This window comes from Micropterus salmoides, unplaced genomic scaffold, assembly GCF_014851395.1.
Source record: "Micropterus salmoides isolate LMB-PRFRI ecotype aquatic unplaced genomic scaffold, ASM1485139v1 Ms_hic_scaffold_22, whole genome shotgun sequence".
Lineage (NCBI taxonomy): Eukaryota > Metazoa > Chordata > Actinopteri > Centrarchiformes > Centrarchidae > Micropterus > Micropterus salmoides.
This window is the reverse complement of record NW_024041373.1, coordinates 10072825-10075631: the sequence shown is the minus strand read 5'-3', so window position 1 is coordinate 10075631 and position 2807 is coordinate 10072825. Positions and strand designations below refer to the sequence as shown.

The following is a 2807-nucleotide window of genomic DNA, read 5'->3' as shown; positions in this document are numbered from 1 at the left end:
GAGTGAGTTAAGAGTCTCTGTGATGCATCAAGCCAAACATTTTGGAGCATATGAAAGGTTTCTCATGCAGCTGGCGTGGGAACTGCTGCTGGAGAGACATCATAGACTTGAGCAAGGTCTCTGTCCAAATGTGTTTACAGCTAATTACGTTGTAGCAAGCCATCCTCATTAAGTCAATACTGGAGACATAAATACCCTCATTCCTCATGATCCCCAGACAATGTTGCCCTTGTTGGTCTGGTTTAAGTAGCAGGCTTAACTAAAAACTTTCAAACTAGAAGGCCTATGAAGCCTACATTGTAGTTCAACTGATTATCAACACTTATTGAGAATGACCTTAAACATGTTAGGACTTACCTTGCATTCATGTGGTGTCGAAATGATCTGAAAAACTAGTTCCTCACTGGGAAAAGTCACGTAAACGCCCCCCTTAAGTCGGAACAACTCGATACACGATCCACAACCAGCCAAAAGAAAGTAAATGTTGAGTTGATGACACTTTATTTTTGCTCACATACTGAAAATGGCTTAATATGTTTAAACGCTCTGCGCTAAAAAATACAACCTATCTTTGTAGTGACCATGTTGTTTCCATGTTACGACTTAAGGTCATGAACACGCAGAAGTCGAACGAACGACTTCCCAACGTGGGAAACCTTTCATGGAACATGTGAATGCACTACAAAAACAGTGGAGTCAGTTTCACAAATCCACCATATTGTCTCTGTCTTGATAAGAACAGAATTGGCGTTCTGCTAGTGACTCATCTCAGGTTACACCCGTTGATACTGAGGGAGACTGGGAACAGAGAAGTTTCAGAGAAGTGGGAACAGGTTTATTAGCAACATCAGTGTTGTTGGACAGACCTTCTCGCTGTCAAACTGCCATGAGCATCAGCCGGCCTGGACTGAGTGTGAGGAAAACAACGTGAAGACATCTACGTGTTATTTTATGTCGGCTGCTTCCCGAAAATGATCATCCTATTTGCATTTTTCCACAAAGATTCAGAGAGATAAACACATTTATTTACAGAATAAAATGCTTTTCCAGTAAAATTAAAAATCAGGAGTAATTTATTCAGGCAGCATTATGTCATCAAGTGGAACATCAGAGTATGAGTGGCTTTTGGCCCCTAGTTGCCCCATGCTCTCTCTGCACAGGGCAAACTGATTGATTATAACAGCCCTGACGAGTGTTGGAGCGACGACAGCATCTATGTTTTAACCTGTGGTACTGTAGACGTCCTGCTATTCCCAAATAAAACCACTAATATTTCAATATTACTCACATTCACACATATTTGGTTCAAGTTCAATATAAACGCTGCATAATAATACCCTCAAATTTAAAGATACATTTCAGGTGCTTAGCAACCAAGTAGAGAGCAAATTGTATATGAATGTAAACTAGCTAGAAAAATACATTTTTGAGAATGGGGTGATGAAATAAATCTGGAAACGGCAATCAATCACGCCAGAGCTTCAGCGGGGAAACTGGACAGTTTTCAGACACGTAGGAGCCAGTATTTCCGACTGAAAGCCATGACGTACTGCATGGCTCCTGCCTGTCTGAAATCCCCAATCTTTAACACAAAACCAAATCTAAACTCCAATTAAAGGTTTTTGACTTTCATTTGCGAGCCTTTCTTGACCACCACTTCTTATGGGTGGAGGCAAAGTCTGTTTCAAGTATTTGACAAAGCGTAACTCAAACGCTCATGTATCAATTGCCATAATATGTTCAGCATTTGAGAGGTGTGTGCGTGTGTGCGTGCGTGTGTGTGTGTCTGCTGCACTATTCACGGCACATGTGAAACATGCATATTGTAGTAAAATGTGACGCGTGTACAAATGCATGTCATCTGAGGAGACTGCATGGGGTAAACATCCAGCCTGACACAATATCATCTCTATCTCTGTGGCGTCAGGCATCTTTACTGTAGCTTGTCTCTCCCCCTCAGGACCTCTTCAGTCGTCGTAATCTAGAGGTTCTGGGCACATTTTCACTCCCCTCCTCTCCGAGTGTGGATCTGGAACTAATAGAGGAGCCTGAGGATGCAGGCTTGACAGATAGGCCCCTCAGACTTGCGGCCAGCCTGTTTTGGTTTGTCTGTGCCGTGTTATTGCTTGCGAGGGGGAGCCTCTGGGCCCGTTTCCCTAGAGTAAGCAGCTCTACTTCCAGTGTGGTTTTCTTGCACTCGGAGACTGGGAAAGCCTCGGACTCTGCCTTGGCTACCACTGGAGGAAGGGGTGGCAGAGGAAGAAGTTCATGCTTGGATGTTTGTGTGGAGCACGTGGTGGAGGGAGTTTGCATTGTGGCTGGAGGTCTTCCAAGGCACGTCCTCTTGGCCCTCTGTGGGTGAGGGTCTTCCCCCGCATCGCTCGGCTTGCACCTCTTGCTTGTCTCCTGACTGGTTTCATTTTGGCAGAAAACTACTGAGGCCCCATTTGGGTTGATGCTGTCTGGAGGACTATGCTCAGTTTGCTGCGCCTGGGTCAGATCCTGCTTTTGAGTAGTCACAATCAGAGCCATGGCCTCATTTAAGGAAATGGGGCAAGGCACCTTGTGGTATGCCACTGGGATGGCCTTCTGTCCAGAGCTGGACTCTTTTGGGCTTGATTCTGACTCTCCAGCTTTAAGTTCCCCTCTTTGGGTTTTGGGACAGGCTCTCTGGTCAATCTGCTGCTCCCCCATACTGGAACCACAGAGCTCTCGCTGGACACCAGCTTGTTTGGCTCTGAAAAAGTTAAAAGGATAAGAGGATATGAACAGATACTTGAGTGTCCTCTCTGACTGGTGGGGTTGGA

General features: G+C 45.1%; 1 protein-coding gene across 5 annotated transcripts in view; it reads right to left on the bottom strand.

Annotated features, from left to right (window-relative positions):
* Nucleotides 1-1003: 1003 nt before the first annotated feature.
* Nucleotides 1004-2807, bottom strand: part of LOC119917061 (SLX4 interacting protein) — a 35646-nt gene continuing 33842 nt past the window's right edge. For all 5 annotated transcript variants that reach the window (XM_038737141.1, XM_038737139.1, XM_038737144.1 and 2 more), the window contains one exon: nucleotides 1004-2737. In XM_038737141.1, coding sequence (XP_038593069.1) covers nucleotides 1957-2737 — 781 coding nt within the window. In that variant the 3' untranslated portion in view covers nucleotides 1004-1956. The remainder of the gene's footprint in view (nucleotides 2738-2807) is intronic.